Source organism: Antrostomus carolinensis, unplaced genomic scaffold (assembly GCF_000700745.2).
Source record: "Antrostomus carolinensis isolate BGI_N321 unplaced genomic scaffold, ASM70074v2 scaffold13647, whole genome shotgun sequence".
NCBI lineage: Eukaryota > Metazoa > Chordata > Aves > Caprimulgiformes > Caprimulgidae > Antrostomus > Antrostomus carolinensis.
The window spans coordinates 1-17,346 of record NW_010328129.1 but is presented as its reverse complement, the minus strand read 5'-3'; the positions used below and the strand labels follow the sequence as shown (position 1 = coordinate 17,346).

The following is a 17,346-nucleotide window of genomic DNA, read 5'->3' as shown; positions in this document are numbered from 1 at the left end:
AAAAAAGTGAATCCCATCATACAATCCCACTCTCTCCCTTCAAATAACACAAACTAAAAGGCAGCTTTTATTCTGCATTTCCAGCACGACTCACACCAAAAAACAATCACAGAGACAAATGAGGCTGCACATTCAGACTAATAGTTACACAAACATGTTCTGAACTAGAGTAAAACCAAATTACCTAATGAAGAAAATAATCTACACTGAGGCCTATACAACACACACAGACACACATACTGTTTTGGCATTAAAACTCTGCATAGATCAAAGATGCACTTCACTTGTCAGAGCCCCCGGTGTACCAAAGTCCTGCAGAAATCCAGCCTCCATCCATGGGACCAGGTGCTAGGGCACGGTACTCCTCCACAGCGCACCCAGGGCACTCGGAGGCTGCTGCCCGTAACCAAGCACAAGGCTTAAGAAAATAGAAAAAAGTGAAAGATCTTAAAGTGAAAAGGTCTATCACACCCACACATAGACACATATATTAGAAACTATTCAAGCTAAGACTCTAAATGTTCTTACTTTAAGTCCATTTCCAAAATGCATTTTAAGTGCAAGTTGTGCTTTTTCATGTGCTTGTGATGCCACTATCACCATTTGTCAACTGCCTTCCAGCGCTGCACGTGCTTCCACACAGGAACAGCCAGGGAAGAAATACCCCACACGCCATTTCACAGACAGGTGACAGTTTCCAACTATTCCTAAAACCAGCATGACAAAACTAGGGCTTACAGACACTTAGTTAATATGCAAGTCATCTTTACCCACGAGCATAGTTCTGCTGGCGTCAACCAGATGACGTGCACGGACAAGGGTTTCTGCAACAGGGCCCAGAGCAAAATGGTTTGCAGCGAGAATAAGTGGTGCTCCCACGTCACTGCCAGAGACGCCACAGAAGCCAGCACCCCTGTCACGAGCGCTCTCAGTACTGCTGCAGAAAATGCATGGGGGGTTACAGCTACAAAGGCCCCTTTCACTGCCACAGGATGGATCTCCAGGACTGAACTTCAGTATCTAAAGGATGAAATGGAGAGTGAAAGCACAAGTGTCTCACATATTTTAACAGCATTGCTGGGGAAAAAACCCGCCTTGCATTTCTAAACAATTTATTGCATAATGTCATGATATGTGACTAAATACATTTCAGGCTACAGTGAAGACAAAAACCTCTAAAACCATAGGTACTGGCAATAATGCATTATAAAATGGAAAAGAATGGCAGCACTTAAGTTAAAATCGATACAAATTAACACATCTGGGATTTTGTTTTGCCATTTACGAAACAAATAGTCTACACTGAAAAACAGTTAAACCCTACGTGATGGAAAATGCTGGGATTTCATATTTGCCTTCTTCCATCCAAAAGTCTCCAAGACACTTCACTGATGCACTGTTATTTGAATGCAAATTATTGCAAAGACAAGTTAAGCGTCCCTGTATTTCTTGATTTGTAAGAGTCGAGAGATGTTAAGCTAAGTCCTGTCCCCTTTTTCTAGCAAATCCATGGGGGAGGGGAGCAAACTCCTCCAGATTACTTCTGGGGCTCTATCATTATTCCACAGGTGAAAAGACAACATATAGAAGAACTTCACATAAAACAGTTCCCTCATATATATTTTTTTAAACATTAAGATAGTGCAACTTTTTAAAACACATTTATCACAACACAAATTAATTCTTTGCATTCATCTAAGTTCTCAACTTTATACCTTGGCACACAAAACAGGAATTTCATTTCATATTAAAAAAAATCCACACCCTGGGAGAAAAAAAAAGCAAACTGGCCAATTCTTCCTCCATTTATCTAACAAAACCACCTTCTTCCTTCTGCCATTCAGTGAGTAAAAACCAGGCTGTTACAAGCCTCATTTCTGTGCTAAGTTAACTTTTAGAATTAAATAATTGAAATAGTTTATTAAAAAAAAATAATATATCCCCCCCCCCCTCTCCTGAAACACTGCTTGTAGACAACCTGTATGGAAGTTTGTATTTCTTTCAATCCGCTTTGCATGCAATTCCCCTGAAAGGAATCAGAAACAAAGAACTGGTTTGCACGTTTGGTTTTACTAAGTTGTACCACGTGAAACGTAACAACATTGTGCACCGAAGCACGGGGCTCTTCCTCCACCGCTCTGCTTGAATCTCTTGTCTTCAGTTCAAGTGCACCTGGGCGAGTAACTTACACCAGGTTTCCTGGTTTCCGGTCTTGGCCTTTGCTGGGGACTATTGTGCTCTCTGAATTGTTCTGCTGAAACTGAAGTCTGTTCCCCCTCTGCGAGGAAGGAGGCGCATTGCTGTGCTGGTGATGGAAAAAAGAGGAGCCTGGGTAATGCCCCATGACCTCGCTGTACGTCGGGGGTGGTCCTTCCATCCTTCCATTGCTGCTATAGTTGGTTGCACTTATGCCCGAATTGCTGCTTGGTGGGCATGGGCCCCCATTGTACATCGAGATGTCTATCAAGTCGCTATCAAAAATGGTTCGGTTGGGTGGTGCCCTGACAGATTCCCGGTTCAGCTCCATCTGCTGTTCTGGGTCCCGGAGCTGCAGGGTGCACGGGCCTTGGTACGGCGGTGGCTCTTCCCCGTCGGAGAGGGAAATGGTCGGAGGAAGGTCAATCTCATGCTGCATGTAAGGGTAAGTGGGCTGGAAGCGACTGAAACGGTCCCGTTGCATAAAAGATGGGGCAGTGAACCTGTCCCTGGACCTTGGAGCATACATGATCTGAAATGGGAAGAGAGAGACACGTGACTCCGCATCTAAGCAAAGCACCGTGGGTGCTCCGTATTTAGGAATAACCAATACAACAGAAAATCCTTCTCTTTGCCACCCATCTCAAAAGATTAAACCCAGCAGATACTGTGCACACGTGCTCCCACACACATGCATGTGAAAAGGTAGGAGTTGCAGGAAGGATTTAACACAAGATACTTGAGAACAGCCTCACGAAGGAAGACCGAGACCTCACACAGCTCCTTCTGACATTAAAACATGCAGAGTCAAAACAGTTCTGTTTCTGTACATAGGAAACACTTTCTCTCTAGTCTTGACAATTAACTAGTTCTACAAAAATGTCTCAATACTGAATTTCAGCTGCAGTCTGAGCCTCCCCCTCCTACTCAGAGTCAATGTAATACCCTGCATCACCAAAGAATTCAGATGGTCATTTCAGTACATTTTGCAAAGGCCTGGCATACCTCATGCCTTCACTACCAAAGCGTATCAGGTGTCCTCCTCCCCCTCAGTGCTCAGACAGAAATCAGCCTCTGGGGAGGACATGCAAGGCTGCTGCACTGCAAATGGAAAAAATGTCCCCAGCATATTAAGCCCTGGAGAAGGTCAGGCTTTACAAGAGGAAGAGTTCAAGACACTCTGTGAGAAGCTATTGCTCCTCACTTGGTCTATCCCAGTTCTAGAGAGACACACCAACTTCTTAGATCTAGAGCTATCAAATTGCTTGACTCATTTTTGGGTCCATGCAGAGTTTTTATCCCCCGACCCTCACAGAGGTAAGGTCAGTCACCAGGAAGATTCACTGTTTGACACAGGTGAGCTGGGCCACTCAGAGCAACACACCCACAAGTTATCACTCAGACCAGGGATCCGTGCTAGCTGGAAGACGGGAGACGCTGGTGATAGGGTAATGTGTTGTAAATCCAGGAAAAACACAGGGAGAAGAGCAACTGGTCTCACAGATTCCACTGAACACTCAAATTACTGAGCCACTGTGTGAGAGAGACACCTCCATCACCTACCTGTGAATGCCTATTATGATATAGGGAGCTGTGGATGGAGATAAGGTGTCAGGTAGGTAGAATTTAACTATTTTAATGAAAAAGTCTTCAGCATTTATGGAACAGGAGTTAAGGCAGGCTCAGATATCCACATGAACCTGGCTCTTGGTCTACACTGAAGAAGTTTAATTTACTAAATAGATGCATGTTTATGAGAGGGGCCAACTATACATAACAAGAAAGAGGAAAGCACATTGGTGAATACAGTAAGAAATCTGTCTGTACCTCTGAAGCACCCTGGCGTGAAACTGAGCTTTCTGAAGGCCACAAGCACCCTTCCTGGAATGTAGAAAAACACAACAAAAGAGAAAAATTAATATATCACATCACCATCCTACCTCAAATACCACGACTTTTGGGAGCGGTCAGCTTCTAAGGACCAGCTGTCTCCACCTAGAAAAAGGTGATAAACAAGGAATGGCCTAACCGTTGCTTTCCAAAACTAGGGCAAACAGCAGCTCTGCAACCAAGAAAGTCAATCTTGGTCCATTTTGCAAGTGCTGAGATGCCAACCACAGCACCCAACCTCCCAGGCCGTAAGGACGCAGCAAGCTAGTCGCAGCTACGAGCGTCTGGCAACACACAGAGGTGACAGGAGACACTTCAACACTTGCATGCTGAGCAGGTCCCTTCACCTCCCAACCCATGACAAGGCCACGTCACCACAGTCAGCAGGTCCGATGAAGCTGACCGGCCAGCCAGGATCTCAATTACACACCAGAGCGAAAACAGTTTGCAACGAAACCTGGCGTCTCAGTGAAGTGACAGTCACTCTAAGCCCAGGTATATTCTGGTCAAAACTGTCAGTTGCCCAAATCCCACCATAACCAGTAATTAAGCAGCTGAGGTTTCAGCTGCCAGTTCCCCTCTTCCATCGCTTCCCCAACCACCTTCTCAGGCCAAAGTATTTTCTTTCCCATGCCTTTAAAGGCTGTTCTGACACTGTACCAGCACTCAGGGCAGAAAAAAAGGGTAAAGAATAACATGTGTGTATCATTATTTTTCCTCTCAATTAATTGTTTAAAGTAGCAGTAACTACCACAATGGATTTATTTTAGTGGCAAATTCTGAAGCTGAAAAGGACACATTAGCGCAGCTACAAAGCACAGAATTTCAATCTTGGTGCAAAAAGAGAAAATCAAAACACTGCACTGTCAGGACTATTTTCTTGGTGCTAATTCAAGTTTTATAATTTTATAGTGATAAGAAATTTCAGGAACAGGAAGGAAAATGCATATTGTCCCCAAAAGCATTACCCTGTATAGACTACTTCCAAATTTTACTGTACTGCTGCTTCTCTGAATAGCATCTTTCAACATACTCCAGAAATAGACCTAACTAGATCTTCATCACAACACCGAGAGACCAAAAGCTGCCTGTGATCCTGTCAGGAGAGTCCACCATAGAGGAAAGCTGCTCTAAGAGGAATCTCCCATAGGATTCAGCTGTTAAGGGAAATGCTTTGAATAACAAAGCTGGTCAATCCCTTCTCTTCTGTAGCTTTAGAGAGCAAAGATAGAGGGAGGCTGACAATTGCAATTATTTACAACTTCCCTTCGTGAGTATCCCTATTTGCAAAGGCCTGATACAAAAGAAATCTTGGGTAGATTCATCTATTTCAGTGCCAATACAAGGTTTTGTCAATAGTAGCTCTGTCACTGTATATATACATACTTGTACCCACCTTCCTTTCCACCTCTCCATCACCCCCATGCCCTCATTTTGAAATATCTGAGGGTATATTTGCACAGTTAAAGACAATCAGGTTATCAGCAGCTGACCCAGCAGGCTTCAAGCCTCTTGCAATTGTTAAGTAAAATGTACTAGTCAAAGCTAAAGAGCTCGATTAACTGCCCATGAACTACAGGCCATACACAGCCCAATAGCAGATTACTGAATGATGGTTTGAAAAATAAGACAGTGTGCAGCTTTATGCTTAGAGCAACTCCCTCGCCCTCTCCTTTAAATGTGTTCAGGCTCAGAAGAGAAGAAAAAAAAAGCAAAATCAATGACTCAGCCCAGAAAGGAATTCAGTCTACCACCACCACTCATGTTACTTACACTCTCTTATGAAAGAGAGTTTCCCATGTGGAAGTGGAAAAGACGACTCCCATCCTAGGGGCCATCTCCCCTAAGGCAGGGGAGTAAGAAGAGCCGAGGCTGATGGTGCAGTATATGGAGATAAGCTCCCTGTGCTGAGATGGAGCAGGACCTGCATGCTGAGCCTAGGCACACAGACCTGGTCCCAGCAATGTCTAACAGAAACAACTTGCTGGAAGAGTGGAGCTGCCCATTGCTTCTACTGCTGATGCCTGAACACCAGTACAGTAAAAGACCCTGCCCGGAGGCACTGCAGCTGCTATGGGGACCCCACAGAGCGTGACCAGGGTGCTGGGATAGTCAGACCAAGACAATGAGACTAAAGGAGCCCAAGGCTCTCTTCACCCTGGGTTAAATACTCAAGGAGGTAGACAGCTTGGGATGCAGCTGAACTCCAATGCTGTGAGATCCTTAGGATGCAAGGGTGTATAACAACATGGCCTCTGTGACAGTTTGTCCTACAGCCTACCTGTAGCTACTCCCTTCCTTAAGGTTGTCTCTGGAGAGAGCAGTGGGCTGAATAAATCATTTGGCAGCAGACAACCTCCAGTAAGATGTCTATACCAGGAGCCAGAGGAACTCCCCAAGCAGATGGCTGGGTAGCATGTGCTCAGCATGCCCACGCTTGGAAAATTCCAACCTCATCATGCATATGCGGTCGGTCCAGTGCCACAGTACAGGATTCGCTCATCACCACTAGAGTAAGCCCAGACTAACTGGCCCAATGTAGGAAAAGGCACTACACTCTTACCTAGTGCACGAACAAGTCCTAAAAGGGACAGCAAGAGAGGCAAGGAGAGAGGCAAGAAGGAGCTGACAGAAAATTGGGTTTCCTGCACTCAGCTGTAAAGGAATCCCTAAATCCCTCTAGGACACAAACTTATTACACAGTGACCTACAACAACAAATACAAATATGTAGAGGGGCTTCCTAAAGCTTAAAAGCAGAGCAGTATGACATCATGGGAAGAAGAGTATAGAGAGGAGGAAAAGAAAGACAAAGAGACAATGGACAACATGCCAGTGCTCTATGGGGTTTATAAGTATCTGAGGGATACAACAGAACAGGAAAATAATTCATGCTCCATATCCTACACTAGATACCTGCTATCCTTTTACATAGCACATATTTCATTAGGTGCCCCTGAGCCAGGCGCAGGAGATTGCTATTGAGCTGCACAGTTCCCGCTTCAGGGCTGGCCTGGGAAGTGCCAGCTAGGAGCAAAGGCCAACTGCTTGGGTCTGTCTGCAACTGCTTATTCAGATGTGCTCTTCTGCTAACATCCCAAGGCTAAGAGAAAAGTCAGGAAACGAATAAAAATTTAACACAATGAAGCACTTTGCTGAATCTTGCCCTGAAACACTACAGGGGTTTACTGCACTTTGTCTTCTACAGAAAAAGTCCATCTCTTCTACAGAAGGTGGCATCTGCCTGGAACAAGAGAACTGCACCCAAACAGGTGCCTGCCCCATCTTCCCAATTTTGGTCTTTTCAGCCATTTTGCCTTCCTGAAATTGCTCCGCCATGGGAGACTTACTGTCTACCTTTCTCAAGTCTTATCAGGGAAATCTTCCCTCCCCTGCACTAGGTAGATAAAACCTAACCCAAAGGTTGGTGCCTACCTACCCCACTGTTCTTGGGGTGATGGCAAGGGGTTGAGAGGAGAAGAAAGGTAAAATCTCAGTGTTGCAGAGGGAAAATATCCCCACGATTCCACCCTCCCCCAAGATGTAAGAAAGAACATGCTGGCACTGCCATGAACAACCTGGGGTGACTTACACAGAGTGAAAGTGTTATTTCTTGCTTTCTTCTTGTCCTTCTACTTACAGGCCATCATCTAACAGCCAAAATGTTTCTCTGTGCTCAGATCAGTGAAAATCAGGTAAAAACTGACAGGATTTGTATTTATATTCCCTTATATTGTTTCTCCCTTTATTATTCAAAATGCCAAGTTAGACTGGTCTAATGATAAAACACTACTTTTGGCTTCTTACCCCAGGAGGAAGATGGTATCGGGCACAAGCAATGCTGCTCGGCACAACAGCTCAGCAGCCGCCAGCCCTGGCACAAGCTCCCAGCCCCGGCACAGCACCGCCTGCCATCGCGCCAAAAGGTGCCTCCCAGCCAGCAAATCCAGCACTGGCCAGTCCTGCTCAGTGCCCCTCACACCAAGGGCCTGCAGATTTGTACAAGTAGTTCTCGGGTATGTGCAATCAAGGTTAAACCTGGGCAAACACAATTTACCCATTTTTTTTACTGTGGGCAATATATCATTTACCTGCTTCTCATAGGCTCTCAACAGCTAGCCACTTCAACTTGCTCCTTCTTAAACAGACAAAAGGTCTTCAGCCATTAACTTCAATACTTGGAAGTAACAGGGAGAGAAAGCTTATGCATTCATTCCCTATATAGTATTCATTTCTAACATCGTTCTGTTTTGGAATGAAAAAGGATGAGGCTCTGTGGTAACTCCTAGTTCCTACAAATAACACCAAAGCAAGAAGAATCTTACGAACCCAGCTATGTCTTTTGCTGACCTTAGCTCTTCCTGGGTTTCACAATACTTCACTGAGGTTATTTTTGCGATTAGGGTTTGAAATAACAGCATCATTTAAGAAATCCAGCTGGGTGATTATTTAATTATCTTATGGTGTTGATTATTTAACTCAATATTCAGAGCTTCAGAGACTGGATAAGCCTAAAATAATTTGCCTAATTTGTATTTTACAAAGGTTAACAGCCTCTAGAATTAAACAGTTTAGGAAGATGACTTTCTGAGGCCATTTTTAAACAATGTGTTTCCGGGAGCACATAGCATCACACAACTGCCTGGCTGAGCATCAGTACATTGACAGACAGCAGGGAAGAAATTGACCAGAAGAAGAATTTTTAACTCAGGATAAATTGCAGGTAAAAATCTGTGCTCAGTAAGAAAATTTCCTCAAACTGTAATGAAGCAAAAGCATCCTTGTGCTGGTTTTGGCTGGGATAGAGTTAATTTTCTTCACAGTAGCTAGTATGGGGCTGTGTTTTGGATTTGTGCTGGAAACATGGTTAATAATTCAGGGATGTTTTAGTTATTGCTGAGCAGTGCTTACATAGAGTTAAGGCCTTTTCTGCTTCTCACACCACCCCACCAGTGAGGAGGCTGGGGGAGCACAAGTTGGGAGGGGACGCAGCTGGGACAGCTCACGCCAGCTGACCAAAGGAATACCCCATAATATATGACACCATGCTCAGCATATACAGCTGGGGAAGAAAGAAGGGGGAGACATTCAGAGTGACACTGTTTGTCTTCCCAAGTAACCGTCACACATGAAGGAGCCTGGCTTTCCTGGAGATGGCTGGACACCTGCCTGCCGATGGGAAGCAGTGAATGAACTCCTTGGTTTGCTTTGCTTGCATGGGCAGCTTTTGCTTTACTTACAAACTGTTTTTATCTCAAGCTTTTGCTTTAATTTAAGTGTTTTTATCTCAACCCATGAGTTTTCTCACTTTTACTCTGACACTTCTCTCCTCCATCCCACCAAGGGGGGAATGAGTGAGTAGCTGTGTGGTGCATAGTTGCTGGCTGGGGTTAAACCACAACCATCCCTGCATTCTCTAGTGACAGTATAGTAGAAACTTGAGCGATTTCTGCAAAAGAGACTGAGAAGAGTTAGAAAAGAAAGGCTGGACTCGACGATCTTAAAGGTCTTTTCCAACCAAAACGATTCTATGATCCAAACTTTGGTTTTTTAATGACTCTTAAGGAAATCTTCAGTTTCTAAGAATTAGAACTCTGCATGAAATTGTATTTCCTGAGAAACAAAAGTCAGGTTTTCACTTTCTGAAATGCAATACAGTTATTAAGAAGGTCCCTCTTTTCCCCTCAATTAAACTCTGATTCTTTTTTTTTTTTTTTTAATATGTATGTATATACACAAAAATATACATACCCCTTTTGCAAATGAAGTGTTTCAGACAGCAGTGTAGTTTCTGACTTTGGCCCTAGGTGGCAGTGATACATTACATCACATTAAAGCAGTGATTTGTTTAAAATGCTCCGGGAAGGCACAGGGGCTTGCTCCTCCCTGCCTCTTCCCGGGTGACAGAGACCATCGCAGCTCTTAAGATTGCAACATTTTCCCTGCCGAACGCAAGGAAAGCACAACTATTGTGCCGTCCCCAGGAGAATGGCAAGTATTCTTCCCTTTAAAAGCTGTGTTTCCCAAGGGCAGGAAAGGTTACGGCATCTGGCAGAGCAGCGCACGGTACCAACAAGAAGTACTAGAGAGAGAGAGAAATATGGAGAGCACCAAAGCCCTCACTTGCAGTGCACCTCCCTACCCTCACAGTGATTATATCTGTTACTTAACACTTTCCAACTTTTATTTCCCCAACTTCACAGCACTTCATCACTTTAAGTAATCTTCATTTCATCCAAGTGAAGGAAATAAGTACTATTATCCTTCCTCCTTTATTTGGAGATGAAGCAAGTTTCCCAAGGTGACACACTGAATCAGGAGCCACCCGAAGGTGCCGCTCCTCACTACCCACAGATTTCCTAGATGATCCTGCCTTATTAAAGATGTTCTGACTTTATTGTGGTAGACTTCAAAGAGCAGCAGCCAGCACACAGTGTCCCTGCTGGCAGCACACCCTGAGGAGAGGTAAGTCCGTGTGCCTCACATAGGCAGCAGGAGAACACAGAGCACATCCAGCTCCTGCCAACCCATGCCTGGTGCAAAGGAAACCGTTTGGCAAAGCAGGGTGGTCTACAGCACTCACACTCTCTCCCTGCTACAGACAGAGGTCTTGTTCCCACTGGGATTTTCTTCCTTTTGCACATGACAATAAGAAATTGGGAATGAGTGGGCCAGGGATGTCAGCAGGGAACAGAAGGAACAATGCTAACACCGGTGGGGAATAATTTAAAAGGCCAAGAGCAAGACCAACATTTGAAATCACCGACACACGTTCCCCTTTTATTCTGAAATAGCTGTTCAAAGAAGGAGGGCAGTATTTTTACAGCAGTGCTCCTGGAGCTTGGCATTTGAGACAGGCATTATCAATGCAGGTTCTAATGCAAGCTGACTAGCCCTAGCAGCAATGCTGCCCTCAGTGCTGGGAGGTAGGGCCTGGTCAGGGTGAGCATCTTGTGTGATGGATGCGGGGATTTTGCTGCCAGGAGTGACCTGGGGCAGTCAAAGTGTTCAGTACTCCTTCAACATCCATTTTATAAGAGAAAAAGACACAAGGGCAGAAGCCACCAGGAGGGGAGAAGGAATCAATTTAGGAACATCAGAAGCTTGTTAAGCACCTCCCTGTAAGTCACTTAATCTCTCTTCCCTCAGCATCCCCTTGGAAATCACTAATGATGACACTAAGAGTTAATAATTGGAAAGCAAGATTTATCTTGGTTTTGTCCCAGCAAACAGGAGAGTCCCGCAGCAGCTGCTTGGCCAGGGCTACCTGCGTTCCAACAGGATGGGTATGGCTACCAGCAACACTGCCCTCCCAATACAACATCAGTCCTCCCAAGGCACAGCCAGTAGCACCACAACATGCACCTCCCCAGGTCACGAGATGCATAGACCCTGTGCACGGATGTGCCCTCCCTAGGCTGCCACATGGCTCTGTCCCAAGAAATCCCCAGCACTGCCAGTAGCATCAGTTACTCCCATGAGAGAGGTTGCGTGTCCTAGTGAAGCATCCCTGGGCATGCTCTTCATATACTCCACACCCTACAGCCTTCACACCCTCCTCAGATGCTCTGCAAACCTTGGCGTGCTCCGGACTGTGAAGCCAAACACTGCTGATGGGTCAGACAGCAGCAGGAAACATTCAGTATTTCATCCTTCATGATACAGATGCCATTCAGTACCAAGCAGGCTGACTTCCTGTTGCTGCTCATGCCAACAGTTGTCACTCAGCATCATTCCACCTTTCATAGTTATGACCCCAAAACTTGTATTTCTGCTAATGTTAAAACAGGCTTTGAATGTTTTAACAGCCGTGCTAGGAGAGGGCAGGGTTTGCCATGGGAGGGCAGGCAGCAGCCTTGGCAGCACTGCTGCAGAAGCATCCCGTACTTCAGTGCACTCAAAGGTTGTCCTACCCCTACTGTCATCTGCTTAAGGCTTCAGCACACTCACCAAGGTAATAAAACAAACACACACCAGGGGAAAGATTGAAAGGTGAGACTCCATAGGGGATGAAAAGGAAAAAAAAAATAAAAGAAGAAAGAAAGATGAACTGGTGGTCACACAGGAAAGCATACTGACAGAACAAAAACGTAACAACTGCTTTTTTAGCATGTAATTGTCAAAGAGTAACTTTTTTTTTTTTCTGAGATTAATCTCTTTTCTGCCCTTTGAGTGTTACTAACAATTGTAATTCCAGAGATAATTAATCTTCCTTTTAATACTCTAATTTCTGGACTTCGAAGACAAAGAGAATATCAACTTCTAGGCCTCCCCTTTTTTTTTTAAACCATGAAGGAAGTTCAGCCAGCCAAAGAAGAAACCCACAAATACCTTTTATTTCATTATGTTGGAGGTCTGTCCCCATGAGTTTTACAAGCATGAGGTTGGCAATAAAGGCAGTAGATAACTTATTTGATCATTTCTATTATGCTTTCCAGAAGAACCAGAATAAGACAGATCGTCTGTTCAATAGTTGGTCTTTACAGGGACAGAAATCTCTATAATTCAATCCCAGCTCAGCTGTTGGAAGGCATGATTATTGAGAAATAGGATAGACTTGAAAAGGAAAACTGAAGGTAACAAAAGGACAAAGAGAGGCCCATTTGAATAGGAAAGGCATGATTCTGCATCTTGATACACTCCTGCTATGTCAGTTATATGAAAGGGAGAGGGTCACTTCATAGTTCACTACAATCAATTTGCTTTACAGTTTCCTTTTAAGAAATATGGCTGAACTTCCTCTATTTCCGGAGGGTCACTTCATAGTTCACTACAATCAATTAATTTGCTTTACAGTTTCCTTTTAAGAAAAATGGCTGAACTTCCTCTATTTCCATTCACTATTTCTCCACCAACAGAAGGCCTGAGTCAGAATGTTATTTTCTTCAGATATAAGTAGTTAATAAACATTTAAATCTGTTTTCAGAGTCTATATACCATTAAAAAAAACCAAAACAACACATTCCCTTGGAAAAGAATCCACTTATCAATAGCATTTGCATGCAAAACAAGACCTGCCTGATTAAAAAAAATAAATATATATATTTTAAAGTGTATAATCTAACCTGCATCTTACTGCTCACACTATTTACCTTGTGCAACTCACTCCACCACGGACAATGTGAACAGACTAGTCATTTCTAGTTCCACATCACAGAACAAATGCTTTAGTTTCCCAATCCCCATGCACCACACACTGCTTTTAAGGTTTGCACTGCAAGTAGTGCTCAACCAATTTCTGTCAGAATTTCCTTCTAACACCTGAGACAAAGTAAAATTCAAACATATTTGACATCTAACCTCAGAGACCTCCAAAGTCCCATTCCCCACAAGTATGACCTTTTAAGAACAGCTTCAGCTTATCAGAAATCCAGATGAGTAATAGTGATGACAAACCTATACCAGAGAGTTTTTCAGAAGAATGAGTAACCAGTTCTTGCCAACCAATCACCAATTCCCATGACGTGCTCACTTGGCTACGATTATCATTACATAAAGGGGTGCCATCAAATTGAAATCAAGTGAGTGTTTTAAAAAAATATTTAAGAGTAGTTTTTGATACTAAAGCAGCTCCCAAGTCCTCACTGCCAAAGTGCATGTTCTTCACAAGAAGGTGAGGTTTCCTCCCTCTCCTTCAAGAGAAAAGGCACCACTTGCTCTGTTAACAGACGATACTAATGGACCATACGAAGGAAATAATGGGTTACTTCACGCATTTGACAGCTTACTGCAGTTTTAAAAGATTTGTGAAGATGAAAATGTGTTTCCTTTATCTCAAATTATTTCATTTTAGGTACTTGTAGCAATTATAGCTCAACATTTTTCAGACAGAAGTGTGGTTCTTGAATTACAGCATCCATTTCAAAGCAACACTCAAATTAATCTAGACAATTTTTTCCAGCCCTGAAGTCCACAAGGTTAAGGCTTGACAAGTTTCAGTTTTATCTGTAACCAAATTAGAGCTAAATATTCCTGCACTACTGAAGTGCTAGGGAATGAGGCAACCTCCCCTTGAGGAGGCAGATCTTTTCCCCCCCACGCAGCCTCCAAGGTAAGAACTATTCACCCCAGCAAAAGGATGTAGGTGATGTGCTGAACTCGAGCTTTGGGAATTCTGCATTCATCACGTTTTACAGCTGGCTTCCAGGAGAGAGCTGACAATTGCCAGAGGTGCAGCTCCACAGAAGCCGCTCAGGTTCAGCCCTCACTGCGGCATCCCCGCCTCCTTCCCTGCCAGCACTCCCTCCCCTGCCTGGGCACTTCAGTCCCTGATCTGGCTGAAATCCAACTGTGGAAAAACATCAATTAGTGTTCATCCAGATCAGCCCTCCCCGAGGCCTATTGCCATGACCCTGGCAGCTCCCTAAGGAACACAAAGAAGGAGGAAACATAGGACTGGGGAAAAAAAGGCAAGACTGAACTTATGACTAGTGTAAACCACTACAGGACCACAACTTCCAGTTACAACCACATTATTTTTTTGACAGTGACATGAAATGAAGCTGTGAACCCAGTGCTGTTGCCAGGGATTCAGTGCATCAAAAGGCCCCTCTCACAAGTGGCCCCTTGGCCACTGCAGTCAGTAGAGAGGCCAAGGGCACCACTCTGAGGGCATCGAGAAGCGCATCAGAAAAAGGACCTCCCTGCAACATCATAGGACTCTGTGTGGCTTGGGGGGAAATGTCCCAAGGTCAGGGACACTCTGTGGTTAACCCTCACAAGGGAGGGTTCCCTTCCAACATGCATCCCACCCAGCAAACTCCCGGCTCACAAGGCAAGTTGGGTGCCCGTTTACTGCTAGGTTGACTAAAGACAGCCTTAAGAAATCTCAACTGAGAGCCAGTCTTGAGCCCTTGGCTCTGTAACGACACATCTTAACCACTCCTGGTCTGTGGAGTGATCATTTTCCTAGTATTTTCTTGCTGTTTGAGTGAAACAAACATTATGTTTTCCTGGGCCCTTACTGGGCCAGTGTTCTGGATCCAGCAGCTACTGTGGCTGTAGTTATAGTGATAGAACTCCAGGATATTAGCAAATATAATAGAAAGTCACAACTACGTTTATTTCAAGTCTTCATATCCCAGGCAATCTCCATTCATCTCCCTCCACTCCCCTTCAAATTACAGCAGCGGCAGCAAACAGGATGTCACATCTGAGCCTCCAAACACAATATGAAAATAGGCTACATAAAACACAGCAGGGTCTAAAAATAATCAAAGACAGCAAATCTTAAATTTACGTTCTTTTTTTTTTTTCCTACTTATAAATACAACCTGAGCAAAAGACTTAACTACAGGGAGTATTAAAAGTGACATTAGAAGTTTTTCCAACAGTTGCCTGTACGGGAGCTCCTCAGGAGGCTTTGCTGCAGACCCATACAGCACAAAGAGAAGGAATTAGGTGCAAGGGGCTCATACTCACCGTCTGCAAAGTTTCTTCCTGTCTTCTGCTTTGGCTCTGTCGGCTGATGAAGGAGCGTGTCGAGAGTTTGTAATGGTTCAACAAGCAGATGATCACTACCACCATAACAGTTATAACCACAATTATAATGATGATTTGAACAAACTCCAGTTCAGCTAAAACAAAGAAAAGAAGAGGAAAATATGTCAATCACACACAGAATGTCATCCATAAAAGCAAAAACCTGAAAACCCCTCAGTATTTCATCAAGATTGATCTGAAGTAAGATGTTGCTGCTGTCCCTTTCACAAAGTTTTGTGAAGAAAACTCTGTTCTAAAAAGTATGAAAATTATTTCTTTTTTGGCAGTGCTGGTCAATCAGAATGAGTAGCTGGAGGTCAAAGCCAAGAAACTTCTTGGTAATCCCGCTCTGCAGCCTTCACAGGTAATAAATTCTTCAGCATAAACACCACAGACAAGCCTTTTGGATAATATAAGAAATTCACCAAGGGGGGAAAAACTCAAACAAAAACACACACAAAAGCCACTATATTTTTATAGCCACCTGCAATGCCAATAGAGTCCAGAGGGCTCCATAAGCTTCAAAGCAGCAGCCATGGAGAGAGGAATCAGGACACTTATCTACTAAACTTTCCCTAAGTTTTTATCAGCTAAATAGTATGAAAGCTATCTAAATCAAGTGGAAAACAAACTTCTCTCCTATTGAATGTACACTCAATGTCTTTTTCAATTACTCACTTCCCTACAACTAGAGCAAAATTAAGTTTTCTAGGACATTCCCATTCAGGTAAAAATCTAAGAAGATTATCTGGTACTCTAAAACAAGAGATATTCCACTATGGTTAAAAATGAAACCGGGGCTTCGGCTGCTGCAAGAGATACAATTACAATGAACTCCATTACAGTCCATCATCTTATCTGAAGTCCTGCCTATACCACAAATATTAAGTATATTTAGAAATGAGTCACTCTTGCACCCTCTGGGCTATACCGGAGCAGCAAGGATGAGCAACGTAAAAGGGAGAAATTGCCCTTTGGAGTTACGCAGTTGCTGATATTTCTATGGAAACTGCATTGCTCACAGGGGATGCTCTCATCTTGAAAGACAACTCCAGTTAATGGGAGGAGGTCTTTGGTTGCTAGGCTGGTATAAAAAGCAAAGAAGCAGTAAGAGTTGCTCAGTTTCAGTCCTTTCCAAAAATGGCACTGCTTCTGGGCACCAAAACATGAACTTTGGGGAACCAGTATTAAATTTCTCTTTTAAAAAGCCAATAAGGAAATAAAGATAACAAAATATAAAAATACAAAGCAAACATGGGGGAAAACAAGCTTTACCCCCCACCTTATCCCTCTAATTTGTAGTCACCCTCAGCCTTCTGTGCAACAGCAGTACGCTTATGCAAACACGACAGGACTGAGCTAGAAAAACACTGTTCACACATAAAATCCAGAACGACCTACAGCAGAACTAAAGGAAACCCAAGGCTCTTCCATTATTCTAAGATCTCTTGCAAACAAAACCTCAGACTACAGGATCTGCAAGTGCACTGGTGTCCAGTGGAGGCTGGTGCTGAGGTCCAGCTGTTTGTCACAAGTTACCAGCATGGACATGCCACCATGTAAGTGCTGAGGTTCTGCAGTCCTCTCAGTAGGAGTAACTAAACTGATTTAAAGCTAAGAAAAGAGTAAAGGCCAACAACACATCTATCATTTAATTTCTCTTCACTGTTAAATACCATCCACTCATTATTAAGACTGCCAACATATTCAGATAACTGTATTAGTCAGTGCTTTGTGCTGCTTTTGCTATCAATCCCATATGCAGAAATCTCCCCCCCCC

The 17,346-nt window shown here is 43.7% G+C and overlaps 1 protein-coding gene across 2 annotated transcripts; it reads right to left on the bottom strand.

Annotated features, from left to right (window-relative positions):
- Positions 1–2,051: 2,051 nt before the first annotated feature.
- LOC104528206 (low-density lipoprotein receptor class A domain-containing protein 4) lies at positions 2,052–15,659 on the bottom strand. Of its 2 annotated transcripts, XM_010172142.2 has the most exons (3): positions 15,507–15,659; positions 4,024–4,077; positions 2,052–2,728 (listed from the first exon to the last, which is right to left on the bottom strand). In XM_010172142.2, the coding sequence occupies exons 1-3, from the start codon at positions 15,609–15,611 to the stop codon at positions 2,186–2,188; spliced, it is 702 nt and encodes a 233-aa protein (XP_010170444.1). In that variant the 5' UTR covers positions 15,612–15,659; the 3' UTR covers positions 2,052–2,185. The 2 variants fall into 2 exon arrangements, with proteins under 2 accessions (XP_010170444.1, XP_010170445.1); XM_010172143.1 differs by lacking the exon at positions 4,024–4,077 and having other exon boundaries at positions 15,507–15,656.
- Between the last annotated feature and the right edge of the window lie 1,687 nt (positions 15,660–17,346).

What these genes read in the sequence shown, in the direction of transcription:
- LOC104528206 (XM_010172142.2), bottom strand. Translation starts at nt 15,611, where the DNA reads ATGGTGGTAGTGATCATCTGCTTGTTGAACCATTACAAACTCTCGACA. An exon ending in AGGAAGAAACTTTGCAGACG is followed by an intron (nt 4,078 to 15,506) that starts GTGAGTATGAGC and finishes TCTACATTCCAG; the next exon opens with GAAGGGTGCTTGTGGCCTTC. An exon ending in CACGCCAGGGTGCTTCAGAG is followed by an intron (nt 2,729 to 4,023) that starts GTACAGACAGAT and finishes TTCCCATTTCAG; the next exon opens with ATCATGTATGCTCCAAGGTC.